General features: G+C 39.8%; 1 protein-coding gene across 4 annotated transcripts in view; it reads right to left on the reverse strand.

Moving 5' to 3' along the window:
* The window catches only part of myo5aa (myosin VAa), a 55,922-nt gene extending 47,524 nt beyond the window's left edge, over positions 1-8,398 (reverse strand). For 3 of the 4 annotated variants that reach the window (XM_030413857.1, XM_030413859.1, XM_030413856.1), the window contains exon 1: positions 2,713-2,864. In XM_030413857.1, the coding sequence (XP_030269717.1) occupies positions 2,713-2,745 (33 nt within the window). In that variant the 5' untranslated portion in view covers positions 2,746-2,864. Of the gene's footprint in view, positions 1-2,712; positions 2,865-8,104 lie in introns of those variants that run through there. The other variant, XM_030413858.1, reaches the window with a different exon arrangement.
* Positions 8,399-16,938: the final 8,540 nt, after the last annotated feature.

A 16,938-nucleotide genomic window follows, 5' to 3' on the forward strand; every position in this document is an offset into this window, starting at 1 on the left:
TTGCCGCTACTGCTCACACGATGGCTAAAGCTTGTACTGGTCTTAATTGTTCTCCTGAGCCACAGACATGGAATTATGTAAGCATCCAAAGGGAGGCATTAAGGCAGGAGAGGAACAATGTGTACGGATATGTTTACATTAACAAAGACGTGAGATTAAACTGATTACATCCAAATCTGTGTGAGCACAAAGATGTTTGTGAAGTGACCAGTCGTGCCGTCACTAAAGTCACATTCATTTCAGTTGTAAACCTAAACCCTAATTTTGTTCTTGATCTGCTGCAGCACATCCGCAAGGACATTAGAGAAAATCTGAGATTTGGAGGGCATATATCAGGGCAGTGGGAGTGAGTGTGTGTGTGTGTGTGTGTGTGTGTGTGTGTGTGTGTGTGTGTGTGTGTGTGTGTGTGTGTGTGTGTGTGCGTGCAGTGTATGTGCACATACAGTATGTATATACGTGTGTGTTGGGGGTGTAAAGCTGTAGCCATGGTGCCGGGCATCCATCCAGAGTGTTTACAAAGTCAACAGCAGATTAGAGTCATTTCACCTTGCTAATACTGAGCTCTGAGATTTCACTCTTGGACTGGAGACACCCTGGCATGCCATGACTTCTCTGAACCCTCTCAGGGTTTTTCCTCTACTTACAGTGACTTATCCTAACTGATGGCTTATCAGGACACATTCATGAAAATAATTTCCAGTATGAACTTTTTTGGATTTTTGTGATTTCTTTAAGATTTACAAAAGAAGGACTATTTTTGTTATCTATGCATTGAAAACACACAATATTTCAATTTCTGCCACTTTGAGTCTCACAATCAAAACAAAGATGTCATCATGAGGTAGTGTGGGATCATGGGAGTTGTTGCCTTCATTGTTGAACAACCACCTTACCAATTAAAATCCATGTGACTTCGGCAATCAACATTTAGAATTACACAAGTAAAAAACTCAACCAAAAGATATAACATACTTCTAGCGATTTTTAGACAGAAGCTGAAAAGAAGCTGCTCTGTAGTCTGATGGTACAGCAGCAGATACTCCTGTATCACTTGCCAGACAGCAGCAAGGTGAACAGGCTGTTCCTGATGTAAGCTACTTCTTCAGTACCCTTTGAGTGGCACCTCACCATACTGATATCACTGACACTCTGAAGCCTTAATGTTGAACTGTTACACATTTTATCTTTAAGTCTCACTTGACTAACTTTATTAAACAATGGATAATCTATAATGCCAACAAAAACTTCACAACTTCACATTTAGGCAGCACTGTTGACGGAAGACTAAAAAGACTGTCCCGTGCCCTCGCTACATCACTGAGTCTTCAGGTGAATGAGAAAACGCTCTGGTAATACAGTTGTACCAGTCAAATATTGCTCAGTTAAAACATTAATACGAAAAATCAAATCAGGTCAAATAGATCTTATCATGGTCGACACATTATCCATGTAGCTGAACTCCACTCAAATAAAATGACACTCCTCTGCTCTGTTGTAAAGAAGTAGGTGGTCCAGTGGGTGAAATAAACTTGTTCTTTCAACTTTAAAGAAGAATGAAAAGAAGGAGATACAAGTGAACAGATAAAGCTTTTGTAATGATACAGTCTGGCAGAGACAAATATCTAGACGTCTGCTGTGGTGTGCGGACAGTGTTTTGCTCACATATTCTCAGTAAAGCAGTCAATGGAGTTCCAGACTGCAGAGGCCTCGTCACATGATGCCACTCGTGAGAATCTGCTGTTTTTCTGCTCAGCTGGGCAGACGCAGTATGACGCCAAGATACAAAGACCTTATAGCTGGTGGAGAGTTCGGTTGGAGAGAAACTCTGTTGGTCTCGCTGAACCCACCAGTGTTCCCTAACTGGACTCTTGGCACGACTAGCGTGCCAATGATCAGAGATCAGTGTTGCCCACTAAGCTGTGACGCTGCCCTGCACCTAATCACATTAGTCTAGTCCGTGCTGACTCTTAGAGTAGTGTAGTTCACTTCTGTATGCTATGCCAGGGTAGGAGAATCAGTGCACCGATGAGGTTTTGCTTCAGGCTTACACCAGAAAATGGGCCTGAACAGTTTAAACAATTGGGAAAAGATGCTAAGCTAACCGCCTCTTCAGATATTTTCTTGGTTTTCTAATATGACCCTTCCATTGCTACAAAATACAACATGCTACGGTTAACAGGGAACCTTGGGAGAATATTTTACATGGCCTATAGATGTATAGGACCATTTAAAAGGAGAACATACTGCTTCCGTTCTCGGCAACTAGGTTGTGTCCTAGCTGCCAAGCCAGTCACGCAATCCAATATCTACAAAGGTCGATACAAACTGCTTTCAGTGATTTAATTTTGACAATCTGTACCATGGATTTTGCTTGTATTCAGATACAAAAACTCAGCTGAGGCTAAAATCTGATTTTATGCAACCCCGGAGTTATTACTGCCCTGTTGCTTTCAATGACATACAATTTTACCACAGGAGAAGGGTGTGCCAGTCCTGGGGCTCCATGTTGCACACTTAAGATGCAACAAATTCAACAAAGAAACTGAAGAAATCACTTGACAAAGAACCACATACAGCTACACAGAGAAAGGAGCTTCAACAGATCAGACTTTTTCATTTGATCCATCTTCTTGAACAATTTCACAAGATTTTCAATGGATGAATGCTTTAAAAAGCATTTAAAGAAGTTATAATTTGAGGTAATAAACTTACTTGGACAAACATGTACTCCAACTCCCGATTCATCTTGTCTCTTTATCAAGTCTCTAGCTCATGCTGCGAGTCTGCCGGTTTTCTGGATGCCTCCAGCCACACAAGACCAGACCCTAGCTGATTGAGCACTGAGCTCCAGCACTCACTGGTGAATGAAACCTTCCCATTGTGTCCAATGACACAAACAGCGCTCAACAAACGTTCCCCAAAGTCCCTCGCCCTGCAGCAGATGACTGGCTGTCCCTGCTGTCTATCAACCACTTGGGCTTCCTTTTTCAATCACATGAGTTTTGAGGCAGACGGGGAGAAAAACAAGACTTTCCCACAAACCACTACACAGCTCCAAAAAACAACTGTGTGACAGGCACATAATGGAGCTGTGAAACTGAATTTTGTTGCTATACGCTGGATTAAAGGTGTCCTCTTGTTTTGGAGTAGCTCAATTCATTTACATCCAAACCTGAATCAGAATTTGAATTTCTAAATGAACTAACAAGTCTGTGTTGTGTAACAATGACACATGTAATTTACTTGAAGATACCCTGTGGAAACTGACACAAACACAATGTTGAAAGAAGATGCTTAAGGTTCACAACAGATAACTGCACCGTCACTCTGAATATAATACTCAGATTCCCAATTTCAGCCATAAACATGCATCTGCCCCTGGTGTGTTTGTCTGCATCGCACAGGACTGCGATGACTACATGCCAGAGCATATACAACATGACTGCGCAATTACTTTAACCAGGTTATCTCAGTAATCTTATGCACATGCTCTCAATTACAGCTGGAGAGAAATAAATAAACCACTGACATTATATCATGTAAATCTCACCACCAGATGCAGTTGAGGTGTCACCTATAGCACACAAAGCACCACATGTTTTTGTAAACTATGATGCTAAAATATGAAATATTCACCATGTTCAACACCTTTGTTAAGTGCATTAGCATTCTAACATTTGCTATCTTGAACGAAACACAGTGTGAGTGCAGCTGAGGATCATGTGAATGTCAGTAACATAGGAGGTATTTAGTTAAAGTCCAATAAAATGTTCGACAAATACTTTTTTTTTTTTACAATATTTCTGACAAGGTAATGGTCCAAAAAAGGATCACCAAATTTATTAAGTTTAATACTTCGGGAAAATTGAATAACAGCCAAATTTCACCAAAATCCATCCAAAAGCTTTTGCACCATCTCACTCAAAACCAAAAATGGCAAAAAAAAATTGGGGAAAAGAATGTTTTAAAAGGTGTTGTAGATTGATTGTAGACCGACACTAAATCATGGAAACCCACTGTTGATGTGCTCTCTGTGGGTTAAAATAGCAAAGCATGCTGTGCTTTTGAAAACATCCCAACAAGTGATGTAACAGCAGGTGTTTTCGTTTCCATCAGCTGCCCGTGACATCACTGGCTCTCTCACATCAGGAGTGATGTGTGACCTCATGTGACCAACATGCTTGAAATTTTCAGCCCTGCTGCTGTTTTCTGACCCATATGATCCAGTCCTGATTCACCATAAAGTCCCACATCCCTGCACCACATACAGCTGTTACAGCTTAGCACCTAATCAGTGTGACTAATACATTAAGAGGAGGGATGATTAATAGAAGAATCACACTGATGCAGAGGTGAATCTGTCTTTTGCTACCAGTATTTTAAATGTGGGAAAACTACCTTTTGCTGGTAGATTGGCATATGAATGACAGCATGGTGAAGGAATGGGTCCTGCTTTATGAAAAACTATTAGTTTTCCTCATCAGTTAACAAAACATACTATAACTGTAACAATAACAATGCGAGCATCTACGCTGATCAGTGATAACGCTCTTTTAAATGGTGGTCAACATCAATTATCATGGCGATCATCTAGGACGACATAAGTAAGGACAAAACAAACTTCAGAGATCCCATCAGTGCCAAACACCATTTTGCAGAATGTCTGGGATAAAAGGATGTTTTAATGTTAAGTTTGCAGCTAAATATTAGGTTATATAAGCATTTTAAAAGTTGTTTACATAACCAAGATTGACTTACTAGAGTAGGCTATCTGAAAAGTGTTAAACAAAGGCAATCAATTAGTTTACATAAAAGACGTAGGCAGTTTTATAAGCACTCCTGCAACATTATTTTGTAGGATAATGTCTCAAAATCAAGTGGATTAATGGCTTTGTAAATTCAAATGGATTTTAATAGGCTGCTGGCTGTGAAAATGACCCCAAAAATATTATTTGCCACTGTCGTTGTCATTGTTGCTGGAGCTGTGGTTTTGACTCCACCATCCACTCAAGTTAGAGTGATTTTTAAACCGACATATTTATAGTCATTGTTATCAGCCCTTTACTGCCAGCTCCTCCAGAGGACCGACAGCCGACCACATCGAGCTCAACTCACAGACAAATCAAGGCTGTCTGAACTGCAGTCGGAGGCAACACATCTTTATATGACCATACAAATCGATACCGAGTCTAGTAGCTCTAAAAATAAAGTATATGCACTTGTTGTGTGTTGAATAGCTTTTCCATCTCTGAGTCATCTAATGGAGCATCATCTCACTTCATCCTCCTGCTCTCTGCTCTCAGTTACGCAGCGATGTTTCATTCACCTCTGACAAGTTTTGATCTTGATTTGATTTAGGTTCAAGTAGATGAAACAAACTGAATCAAATCTATCAAAAAAAGACGATTTGTTTTCCTGATTGATGTTTACACCTGCTTGATTCATCCCTTTCCTCCCGCCTACAAAATCTGCCTTCAACTCTGACTCTCTTTATGCTGGCGGTCAGGTCAGACGTAGCCAAGAGAGCCAAACGTAGACTGGAGCAGAATTTTATGTTGTGCGTGTGTGTGTGTGTGTGCACGTTAACCACGCAGCTCAGACCTGCTCAATAAGCTTCTATAAGGCTGACTCATACACACAAAGGGCAGAGTGTTTTCCAGCCCTGTGTTGGAAAAGGAAATCACAGAGAGGGGTTTGACATCAGAGGTTGACTTTTTAAAAACAGACTGATCCATTCAATATAGAAGCTAACTTTGTGTTTCCAGGCCACACTGATGCACACTGTTCCCCCTGTGTTCATTTTTAAATCTAAAAGCATTTTAAATCAAACATGATCCTTGTGAAATATAAGACTGACAAATTGATGGGTGGCTACAAGCCAAATGCTGCTGGCGAAGGAAACAGATTTAGCTGGCTCAGCCAAAATCTACTGACTTTTTGTTCAGAGGCTGGCTGTAATTTCACACCCAGGTACTCTTTATGCAAAACCCAACAAATAATATCATTGCTAAAAGAGAGCAAAAGCAGTTTTACGAGGTTTCAAAGCCAATTTTATAAATTTGAAAGACAGATATTCTGTATCAAAATTTAACATGTTTCTTGGGAGAATATCCTGAAAATTGAAAGGCATTTTGCAGGAAACTGAACGTACAACTAGGACATTTGATTAAGAAAAATTATAGCACCCAATGAATTACCAATGAAGTTTATTGTTTCAGTGCACTGATGTAATTTCAGACAATAAAGGTCATTGTGAAATAGGTCAACTGTAAAATATCCTGCCTGCGTCACATATCTTTGTTAAAAGTGTTCAACATATTTGAAGGATCAGTACAAAAATGTGTATATATTCATCTCTGTAGATGTCAGGAGGTTTTTCTCCTGAATATCAGCATTGGCCTGAAAGAAAATCGAACACTGCTTGGCTCTCTTGTGTACAGGTCCAATAAGTTTGACAGTTAATCAATTAAATCTCAGACAGTAAAAAATATGTTAATCACAAGTTTCTAAAATCTAAGATGATATCCTCCAACTCCAGGTTTTGGTGATTTAAACAATTTGGTGATTTTAAACAATCAGCACATGTTCATATGTAAGAAGCTGGAAACAGTGATTTCTTTGCTTTAAATTAAATCAATAAATTGTTGCCCGTCAATTTTCTGTTGATCAATTAATCAAAAAAAAGTGTCTCAGCAATAAATGCAGCGCTTCTGTTTGCTTTCCTTCAAGATCAGAGGTCAAAAAAGCAGCGTCCCAGGAGCCGGCACAGTCAAACATGTCAGCAGAGTGTTCATTTGCTGACACAGGGTTCAAATCTGTGTCACCTGGTTCAGAGACAGCTCTGTGACCATCTGTCCACACCGATCTGAACCACTTCAGACAAAAAAGGCTGGAGGAAAATAACGTCCATCAACATGAGACGTACAGCTGTAGTGGAGTGACTGAAATCACAATTCAGAATTTCAAAATGAATCTCAATCACATTCGTCATCACACACAGAAACTGTCACATTTCCCCTCCAACACAACCTTATCCAAGCTTTCAAAGTAGGGGGATGGGTGACTCATTTCTTTCACCCTCCCTCCCTCCCTCCTCCCTCCCTCTCTCTCACACACACACACACACACACACACACACACACACACCACTTTCTTAATATTTGCAATCACAGAAACACAGAGGCAGCAGCAGCATCATTACTTATGACCTTGTGAGTCTTCTTGAGCATACCAGGCCTCCCAGTCTGCAGTGTCACAATGTCTCCAGTGAGCATTTGTGGACATAAAAAAACAACAGTGAGGCTTCAGGGCCTCCACCAGTCCTCTCATCCTGGATGCTAAAGGATGCTAAAGCTGTCCGGATGCGGATCTCATCGCAGCATCTCTCGGCGGTACCCAGCCTGCAGGACTCGGGCTCACACATCCCAAAACAACCGGCTCTATGAGCCTGACACACAAACCAACATCGTCACAAAACACCACCACAAGGACATTTAGGTGCACAGCTTTTAGCTGATGCCAAAAATTGTTGTTTAAAACGGTGTATATATATATATATATTTAAAAAAGCAGAGCCTCCATGATGGCTGGCACCGCCTTTGCATCATCCCAGCCCCCCTCAAGCCTCCAGATGTCAAACAAGAAGGCCCGGGAGGACAAGATAATCTTGTTTTCGTGAACACACAAGCTGGCACAATGACAACAAAAAATACTAATGATAACGATGATAATGAGGTTGATTTTGAGAAGAGGACCAATGTTTTAAGAGCAGAAAACTGACTCTCCGCAGCATCTTATCGTCAGCTGCACCCATTTCAGCGCTTACATCTATATTTAAACATCCGAACGCCTCCTGCTGCGACTCAAAACAACACGTTTTATCCGCTTTCAGCTTCATTTTCATTCATTTAAAACCAAAACAAGACTTGCCTGTTAAAAAAGACACATTTCTATACAGCGACGACCGAGCTGTCAGCATGTTTTTATTGAGAGCACCCTGAATATTTGAGGGTGTTTAGCATGACGCTGAACCTGCGACCCCAACGGTTATTTAGCCGACATGCTAGCAGGCAGCTACAAACATACATATATACACTTGTCTTACCTTTGTGTACAGCTCCGACGCTGCCATGACGGTCACTCGCTATGTCCTTTCTCCAAATCTGGGCTAAAACTCCGGCAGGTCTCCTGGCTGCATGAGACCCGGTGTGTGTTGTCATGAAGCGGAGGAAGAGCAGGAGGAAGAGGAGGAGGGGGAATCCTTTTGTCGCTGCGAGGCTTCAAGATGAAGATGTGTCTCTTATCGCCATGATAACCTGGGAAGCTCGGCGCTGCTGCTGCTGCTGCTGCTGAGGTTTCGGCGTCTCACTTTGCATTCTGGGTATGATGGGTGAAATGATTCAGCCAAAACGAGCGGGCTGCGGCCGCGTGGGAAACTGCGCCCCCCTCCGGCCGAGACACGAAAACACACCAACAAACAAGAGAAGCTGCTTCTTCTTCTTCTCTGATATACATAAATGTAGGATGAGCATAATGCATTGTGGGAGTTAAATAAACTACACCGCTGCTCAAAAACATTTCTACTATTATTTTCTAACTTGTGTAACAGTTTTACGTTAAAGAGGTCATATTATTCTTATTTTCAGCTTTATTTAAAATATATATATATATAAAAAAAATTAAAATGATTCTTTGCATATAATGCATTGTTGTGGTGATTTTTATCCAAATCAAATCAAATCAAATCATATCAATTTTATTTATATAGCCCAAAATCACAATCACATTGCCTCAGTGGGCTTTACAATCTTCGACTTCGACTTCAACTTCTCTTTATTAATCCTTTTGGGATGACTCCCGCAAGGAAATTGGATTTCCAGCAGCTTACAGGTAGAAAAGAGGTATAAAGCTAAATATAGAAAGTAAACAATAGACAGTAAAACAATAAACTCTTAGCTAAATATGGAATTAGACAATAAATAAACAGTAAACAATAAACTCTTAAATATATGTATATAATATATACAGTAGAGATAAGAATAAAAGATAAAAGATAAAATTAAATTCACGGAAAATAAAAAAAAGAAATAAGAATCAATCTGTACGGTGAACAACATCCTCTGTAGACCCTCGATTCGAGTGAGGAAATTCTTCACATGCTGATGGAAAAAAAGACCCTTTTAACAGGGTAAAAGAAACAATGGAAGAAACCTCAGGAAGAGCCACAGAGGAGGGATCCCTCTTCCAGAACGGACAGACATGCAATAGATGTAGAGATGTACAGAAAAGAGCAACAAATCACAGTTTACAAGTTATATTAACAGAAAGTCTGATACAATCGCCACATTGTTGCGTCACTGACGTCACGAATGCTCCGGAAAGAAATGTAATTTAATAAATCAGAACTCATTTATTGGTCCTGCAAACGGGGATATCTGTGTGTCACAGCAGCCTAAGGACAGTTCAATTTAACAATAAACAATACTAAAGGTACAAATTAAACAATATAATATAACGGTAAGAAATAGATTCCTATATACATAATATGTACACATGCCCCGCCCCTTTCTATGACATCACCCCATGAAGTCATCATTCACATTTAATTTCATTAATTTTATGGAAAAGGTACAGAACAGAAATCAATAACACTTGAGCTGCTTCCAAATTACCTGAATTCACCCGATTACAATATTAAAGTAATGTAACTTGATTACATTCCGTTAGTATTGGAATAACAACAAATAAAGACCAGAGAAATGAAATATCAATAAAAAAGTAAGCTTTTTTTTTATCCTATTAATAATTGTTTACCTGAGTTAGTTTTAGTAAATATTTTAAACTTTTATTTAAGCCTCTTCCAAGTAGACAGATTGTAAGATTACTTGCAATCACCGAACCTCCACCTTGACTCGAACCCAGAGCACAGGGTAAGCCCCTGCTCACAGGATGTCTGCATAGTCAACTGAACTAAACAACCTTAAAGGACATGAGAACTCTCTGGTTGAATCAATGTAAACAAGGTTAGTAGTAAGTCCCGCCCACAGATTTTCTAACGAATGCAGGTGGTGTGCGCCAAAAGGGGCGGTCTCGCTCATTTCCCGCTTGAAGTTAGAGCATTTCCCTCCAAAACTGTAGAGCCTATATTAATTGCTTACAGATCTCACTCTGGTCCGAGCGGCTCTTCTCTGAGGACACGAACAAGGTGAGTAAAATGTTCTGTACAAATCTGCTTTATGTGTACAGTTACCAGCTCAGTATAGGTTTATTCATGTCTGTGTGTGAGGTGTACTGATCAGTTATCACTTACCAGTCTCAGGTAATAACCCAGGTGATGTTCCTTCATATATCAGCAGCTCCACATAGTAACTATCTAAACCCAGTAAGTTGTAAATGTAGGTCACTTTCTTATAACAAGTTGGTAGTTTCGGTAAAATCGGCATGAAGGTTTTTTGAAATTTAGAACGCCATGAAATCTGGTTAGCTAACATTTGCCGTTCAGTTTAAGTGAGTGGTTATGTTATGTTAGCTAGCTGACTTTAAAGTTGTTGGAGATGTACTGCATGGTTTGGGAAACATGTTAGCAGCGGCTCAGCTGCCTTTATTAACTGGTAAGGACACATAAGCCGGGTACTGACACTATAAGGAGCGCGTAAAGACATATATGTCATCATCGTGTTTTTACAGATAGGTTTGCCTGTTAGCTAAGGTGTGTATCTGTTGGAGAGTGTTAGCATGACGCCATTATAGTGCTGTGTAATGTTAACTAATACTAGCATCGTTACAGCCGAATGTCCGAGTACAGCACAGTTAGCTAACAGGCTCCATGTGTTGTGTTTAATGTGTCAGTATGTTAGTATGTCAGCATCTAGAATGACATTTTGAGCAGCTAAACTAGTTTATACACACAGAATACAGCCTCATTTTAGCCTGCACCGAATGTATTCAGTGTGTTTGTCTCAGTTCTGGTTTAATGTGTTATTTAAATCACTGCACTGACTCCCTGTGTGTCAAAAGATAGACTTTAAAATCATTTTGCTTGTGTATAAAGCACTAAATGTTCTCAGGACTTCATACATTTGGTTTATCTTTAAAAAACACATTTATTAAATCGGATGAATTTTTCCTGTTACAATCAGAATAAATATATACATACACACACACACACACACACACACACACACATGCAGTCATCATGTTATACTAAAGTACTTCCTCCTCTCTCCAGGTGAACAGTGGAACTTGTCTTCAGCTTCAAGTGGAACAGCTCTGACCTGTATGGTGATCAGACCTGGAGAGGAGAGACATGTGGTCCAACAAGGTCAGTGGAATGGAGGTGCCAAAATTAAAGGCAGAAAGTGTGAGATAAGTCAGTCGCTGCTCATTAATACTCTAGGATCAGTAAATGATTCTAGAGGTTAGTCGAGTCTCATTCACAAGTCGCTGAATACCGACAGTTTGAGTTGGCAGAAGCCACTACAGTGTCACTGTTGGGACACTAGACTCTCTCCCTCTTTTTCTGTTTGTCTTTAAAAGAAAATAATTAAAAAGGCATACAAATTTCCAAAGAAGCAATGCACAAGTTGCTTCAATGGGAAATAAAAGAAGGAAGTAAAAGTAGTATTTTAAATAGGTTTTACGAAGTGCTATATTGTATGCAACTGGCCTTGTTTCAGTTCAACATGTTAAATGGGTTTTGTTTACTGAGAAGAAATATAAACAGTATGTCTGTTTAGAGCGCCTGCATTTATTTGATATCATTTATATATAATATAAATAATATAATTATATTTTATTTAACATGTATATCTACACTGTTCAGCCACATTATTAAAACAACTGACAGGTGAAGTGAGCATTGATCATCTTGTTACAATCAAATGTTCTGCTGGGAAACTTTGACTTCTGTCATTTCTGAGGAACCTCTTTGACAAACACCACCCACCCAAACACCGTTCAGACTAACTACACCCCCTCATGGCAAAGAACCCAAGGTGTCAAACTGGCCTCCTCATTCTCCAGATCCCAATCCAGTTGAGCATCTGTGAGATGCGCCAGAGCCAACTTCCATCCATGTTGGGGCCCCCGTGGATCGTTCTTGGCTCAGACTGCATCCGGTGGAAGCTCAGTTGGCTTGAGAGCTGGGGAATCTGGAGGCCAGGTTGACACCTTGAGCTCTTTCCCACGTTCATCAGGTCGTTTCTGTAGTTTTGCAGGCGCATTGTCCTGCTGGGGGGGCACTGCCATCAAGGAGTGCTGCTGCCATGACGGGGTGTACTTGGTCTGCAGCTGTGTTTGGGTGATTGGTGTTTGTTGAAGAGACGTCCACATGAGTGCTAGGACTCATGGTTTCACAGCCGAACATGGCATTGGAACACAATGATGAATGTTATTTATTTCACCTGTCAATGGTTCTAATCATGTGGCTCTCAGTTTATACACATGTTAAATACTTTATGAATTAGATCAAATAAATGCATTTAGGCACTGTAACCGGACTTGTTTATATTTTCGTGTCTTCGAGCTACAACACCAGCAGACCTGAGCGGAGAAGTGTTGTTTTGGAGGCCTCTTGGTATAGAGTTTTCTAGGGACAAAAGTTCAGTAACAGCAATCCAGTTGTTAGTGGTCTGCCAGGCAAACCTGGTGTTATAATTGTAAGTTACAGGTTAACTTGACCGGACTTCAATGGCAAATGCCCGAGTGCTGTCCATCAGAGCTGTAAGCTGTGGTTTCCATGAATGGCAGTAGTCAGGCCTTTGATCAGCTGCTGATATTGGTAATAGTGTATCCTACGAGCCCTTGTGAGATCCCACCAACTTACAGGCCCCTGTTGTTACACACCTATGGTTGGTAGAAGCGTGCACAAAGTGTGCGTGTTTAGTTTGGGCCTCGTGCCTGGCTAGGGACATGCTCAGGGCCACGGTAGAAGCTAGCCTGACGCCAATAAAGTGGTTCAGGTCTCTGCCCTCATCTGTCCATGACGAGATCACTCGCAAGTTCAGTGAGCATGGTAATGCTATGCCTTTACTTGAAGATAATGTTGAACCTCTGTGATAAAACAAAATGAAAAAAATTGCAGGAATTCATTTTCTTTGCAACTGTGTGCAACAGCATCCCGCTTGATAACACCATGCAGAGATCATTACAAAGCTGTTACAGGGCTCTCGGCCACAATGCCCAGCAGGCCACTAATAACGATTGTGCTGTGGTGACGTTTTTTGTTTGGAAGCAGTTGTTGTGGTCATGTTCATGGTAGAAGTGCAGCGAACTGATAGCTACAAACAGCTTGAGCGGTTGAAAAAACATCCACAAATACACACAAAACCTCCACTAAAGAAGACTAAAAATCTCCACAATGACACACAAAATAACCATAAATACTCACGAAAACTCCACAAAACTTCACAAATTCACAAAAAACTTCCATAAATATACACAAACCTCCACAATGACACAAAAAACTTCCATAAATATACTCAAAACCTCCGCAATGACACAAAAAACTTCCATGAATATACACAAAACCTCCGCAATGACACAAAAAACATCCATAAATATACACAAAAACTCCACAAATATACACAAACCTCCACAATGACACAAAGAACTTTCATGAATATACATAAAACTTCACAAATTCACAAAAACTCCATTAGTATACACGAAACTTCCACAAATTCACAAAAAACTTCCACAAATACACACAAAATAACTATAAATTCACACAAAACTTCACAATGACACAAAAAACTTCCATTAATATACATAAAACCTCCACAATGACACACAAAATCTCCACAAATACACACAAAATCTCCACAATGACACACAAAACTTCCACAAATACACTCAAAACCTCCCAAAAAAGACTAAAAACCTCCACAGTGACAAACAAAATCAACACAAAGGGACTCAAATCCTCGTCAATTACACACAGAACTTCCACAAATACACTCAAAACCTCCCAAAAAAGCCTAGAAATATTCAGAATGACACACAAAACCTCCCTAAGTACACACAAAGTCTCCACAAAGAGACTCAAAACCTCCACAATGACACACAAAATCTCTACAAACCTCCACAAATTCACAAAACCTCCACAAATTCACAAAAAACCTCCAGAAAATACACACAAAACCTCCAAAAACAGACGTGAAACTACCACTGCTCTTCTTTCTCATCTTGCAGGCGATGGACGGTTGAGTGTGGGCAGAGGAACAGGCTGCTGCGGATGAGTTGGATGACAATTTCCTGAACTGAATCCCGATTTCCTTTAATCAACTTTTGTGGACTGACAGTGTTGTCTGGTTGGTGCTCGGCCCAGGACAGAAAGGCTCTGCAGCGGGTGATCCACCCATCCACAGCGCCTCAGTGACAGAGGAGAGGTGAGGTGTCTTCTCGAAGCTCAAAGAATACTTAAAAAGACTAAAAGAACCAGAAGAAAGCGCTGATGTAGCTTCTGTCCTCAGGCTTTGAGATTCCCGAACATCCTCAACAAAATAGACTGCTTTGGTTTCTGTCCGTCTGTGATGTAGCAATAAATGAGTCAAACTTTTTTTCCAAGCCTGGTGTTGTCAAATGTCTGATTAGTAGGAAGTGTTGTGCTGCTCGCAAACACTCTCAAGCACAAGAACGCCACCGATGCTCAGAAGCTGCCATGTTCAATTCCAGCCTAAATGTCTGGAGGAAAACAAACAGTACCAGTTTTTTTAACTCGCTGTTGTTCCTCCATCGTTCTCATTCCACATCAATTCATTCAGAACCTCCTGTTGCTCACAATGTATCATTTTGGCAATAAGAGTTTTGGTGTTTTTAATACCAGCAGGAGGTATTTTCTTTAATGAAGCAAACTCACAAACATTCTTTCATTCATCAAGGCAGAAACTAATAGTTCAGTAAATATAGGCATTAATAAAATTAAGTATTAGTCTAAAATAGACTAAATTACAAAGTTTTCAGTATTATTTTAATAAATGTATCATTATTTGATGTTATAATGTGTAATAAAATGAGGAATTATAAATGAAAATATTAATACATCGATATATAGTTCAAATTTAAAAGTTTTAAAAGTTTTTTTTTAATTGCAAAAGACAAATAAACAGCTGTATTCACAAACCGAATTGAGAATACAGATTTTAGTATTTGCGATGTGTATTTATGTAAAGCAGTTAGAATTACCTCGTGTCTTAATGGTGTTACTGTACATCAGTAAACTTGCCTGAGGTGAGGTTTTATTTGTTTGGAGATATTTAAATCTTAAGGAAATCTTGTTTTAAAAACGGATTACTTATGAATATGAAAACCTGGAATTAATCCAAAAAGCTTTTTAGTCCAGAGAGTTTACAGGTTCTGTATCTGCTTGCACCACTCTTTGTCAGAACCGGGTACTGACACTATAACCAGATTATAAAGACCTCTGAGTCATTTCATCGTCGTGTTTTTACAGACAGGTTTGCATGTTAGCTAACGTGTGTGTCTGTGGGAGAGTGTTAGCATGACGCCATTATGGTATTGTGTAATGTTAACTTGTTAATACTAGCATCGTTGCAGCTGAATAGTACGGCACAGTTAGCTAACAGGCTCCATGTGTTGTGTTTAATGTCTCACTAGAGTTAGTATGTCAGCATCTAGAAGGTCATTTTGACGGCTAAAGTAGTTTATACACACAATATGCAGCCTCATTGTAGCCCGCACCAAATGTATTCAGTGTGTTTGTCTCAGGTGTGGATTTAATGTGTTATTTAAATCACTGCACTGACTCCCTGTGTGTCAAAAGATAGACTTTAAAATCCTATTACTTGTGTATAAAGCACTAAATGTTCTCAGGACTTAATACATTTGGTTTATTTTTGGTTTACCTTTAAAAAACACATTTTTTAAATCAGACTATAGTAGATTTTACAGTGCAGAGTGATGTGAGACTCCTGAAGTGATGTCATGCACATGGTTACAGACTGCTATATCATTCTGTATTATGAAATGATAATCCTGTAAGAAATCCCCTTTTTGCTGGAGCAGCTTGCTTGTTGTGGGGAAGCCCTGACGAGTCGATTACCGAGTGCAGTTGAGTTCTGCAGCTCAAGGATGAAAATGTACGATTATTACTCCATGAAAATGCAATCAAAGTTCATATGTGTCTTGCCTACCAGTTTATAACAGTTATTATCGAGAGCTGACAGGGAAAAGAACGGATTTGAGCATTTCTAACTGCACTCGGTAATCGACTAGTCAGGGCGTTCCCACAACGAGCAAGCTGCTGCAGGAGAGTGGTGAGCTCTGTTGTTTTTTCAATAGAAATCCAGCAAAGCTAGCACATGTTTGATGCCTCAAACTATGTGCCGAGACCCTATTTGTACTGTTGCTGATGTTTGGTGCTGTTGTGAGCATTATTTTTGGCTGTTAGTGGCTTTTTGATGTCCTTTTTTTGGTTGGAGGCATAGAATGCTGCGTATTGTTATTGTGCGGTCTTCTCTGAGGTTGTTAAAACTACATAAGCTAGTGGTCGGAAAACTTGATCTCTCGAGGGGGGGATCTTACTTGGTGTTACGGTGTGTTAGACCATGCATTCAATTTACGTTGGAATATCCCTTTAACTGACACTGACTGCAGTGCTGGATTACCTTTGACAGGTCCAGATTTCTGAGCAACCTTCTGTTAAGTGATTGCAACAAAAACTGGTAAATTAAAAAAAAAAAAAGGCACAGAAAAAAAATCAACATTTTAATATTGCCTTACACCAACTGTAAGGGAACATTTACCCTCAACCTAGTGGAATAAAGACAGATTAAGAGAAACAAGTACCATTTCCTCACCCAAGTGATTTTTGATGAGACAATATTTTAAAACCAGCCCGTGCATTGATTTGGCAATTGATAGCACCTTAAAAACAACATTTTGTCCCCAACAACAAAGTCAACATAAGACACATGACAC

This window comes from Sparus aurata, chromosome 4 (assembly GCF_900880675.1).
Source record: "Sparus aurata chromosome 4, fSpaAur1.1, whole genome shotgun sequence".
In the NCBI taxonomy this organism is placed as follows: Eukaryota; Metazoa; Chordata; class Actinopteri; order Spariformes; family Sparidae; genus Sparus; species Sparus aurata.